The 1,885-nt window shown below is 41.8% G+C and overlaps 1 protein-coding gene across 2 annotated transcripts in view; it reads right to left on the reverse strand.

The window, feature by feature from the left end:
• The window catches only part of Fbxl20 (F-box and leucine-rich repeat protein 20), a 75,176-nt gene that overhangs the window by 18,650 nt on the left and 54,641 nt on the right, over positions 1–1,885 (reverse strand). For both annotated transcript variants that reach the window (XM_013038096.1, XM_013038097.1), the window contains one exon: positions 842–937. In XM_013038096.1, the coding sequence (XP_012893550.1) occupies positions 842–937 (96 nt within the window). The remainder of the gene's footprint in view (positions 1–841; positions 938–1,885) is intronic.

Consider the following 1,885-nt stretch of genomic DNA (forward strand, 5'->3'; position numbering starts at 1 on the left):
GCCTTTGTTTTTTTGTTTTTTTTTTGGGGGGGGTCCTGTTGTGGGTCCTGAACTCTGGGCCTGGGCACTGTCCCTCAGCTCTTCAGCTCAAGGCTAGCGTTCTACCACTTGAGCCACAGCACCACTTCTGGCGTTTTTCTTTTTGCTGATGTGGTGCTGAGGAATTGAACACAGGTCTTATGCATGCAAGGCAATCGCTCTACCACTGAGTCACCTTTCCAACCCCACAGGTTGGCTTTTTTTTTTTTTTTTGGTCGGTTGTGGGGGTTGAACTCTGGGTCGGGGCATTGTCCCCTGAGCTCTTCAGCTCAAGACTAGTTTTCTACCACTTGAGCCATAGTGCCACTTCTAGATTTCTGGTGGTTAATTGGCAATGAGTCTCATGGATGTTCCTGTCCAGGATGGCTTTGAACCATGGTCCTCAGATCTCAGCCTCTTTAATAGCTAAGATTACAGGCATGAGCCACCAGCGCCTGGACCTCTATGTTGGCTTTGAATCTCAGTGCTTAGATCTCAGCCTCAGCCTCTTCAGAAGCTGGTAGATAAGGACATGTGCCCTTTTCTTTTCTGTTTCTCTCTTTTTGTTTTAATAAGCCTTAAAAAGATCTAATCATTCACTCATCAACTGTACTACTTTGTTCAGAAATCTTAATTACCTCCGGTCATTTCACTAGAATATATCCTGTAACTGTAAAAATAGCAAGTAGTAAGACAAAATATTGAATCTGAAGTACAACACATATTCAATAAAACTACAACATAGCTGGCTTTAATTCCAACTGCATATTAGTTATTTTTGAAAGTCATATAATAATGAACATGCTTATCATGAGATATTTACCTCAGAGCTTTGAGAGACATGTTGGTTATTGATGTACAGGAAGCCAAATCAAGGTGCTTGAGTTTGGAACAGAACTTGCTAAGGCTAGTACATGTACTGGAAGTGAAGAAAAGAAAAAAATATTGAATAAATAAAACCACATCTTTATTATAAACTTTTCTGAGTGAACATTCATATGTAGATCAGATCAGAACTGTAATATTTTCATACTCTCCCCAAAGTCATAACCATGGGATCTTCACACTGAGGAAGAAGCAAATATGTATGAAAGGTTTGCTTATGAAAACTTGCATCAAAGAAAGATGGTGCTTGATTGATTAGGAACTATTAATAGCTATTAACAGCACACTATGAACTCTAAAAGGTCTACAGGCATTAAAAAAAAAATTTAGAAGCCAGGTGCTGGTGGCTTATGCCTATATTCCTAGCTACTCAGGAGGCTGAGATCTGAGGATTATGGTTCAAAAGTTCAAAGCCAGCCCGGGCAGGAAAACTCCGTAACACTCTAATCCCCAAGAAACCACCAGAAAACTGTAAGTGGCTCTGTGGCTCAAGTGGTAGAGCACCAGCCTTGAGGTGCATAGCTCAGGGATAGTGCTTAGGCCCAGAGTTCAAGCCCCATGACTGACAGACCAAAAAAAAAAAATCTAGAAACACCAAAAAGCTACAACCAGTTCTCACAAGCATGTAAACATGAGGACCAAAGTTACCTCTGTCCTTTCACTTTAATCTCGATTCAAGATAACTCTTTGCAATAAATAACAGAACTAGATTTTTACAAGGTATCCAAAGGATAAAACTATGTAATACTGCTGCCTACTATCTTTTACATTTTTTTCCCTCAGAATGGGGACAGTGAGACTCTTTTTTTTGGGGGGGGGGGTCCAGTCATGGGGCTTGAACTCTGGGCCTGGGCGCTGTCCCTCAGCTCTTCAGCTCAAGGCTAGCACTCTACCGCTTGAGCCACAGTGCCACTTCTGGCTTTTTTCTTTTTGCTTATGTGGTGCTGAGGAATCGAACCCAGGGCCTCAGGCATGCAAGGCA

The sequence above is a fragment of the Dipodomys ordii genome, unplaced genomic scaffold (assembly GCF_000151885.1).
Source record: "Dipodomys ordii isolate 6190 unplaced genomic scaffold, Dord_2.0 Scaffold7, whole genome shotgun sequence".
NCBI classification, from domain to species: domain Eukaryota; kingdom Metazoa; phylum Chordata; class Mammalia; order Rodentia; family Heteromyidae; genus Dipodomys; species Dipodomys ordii.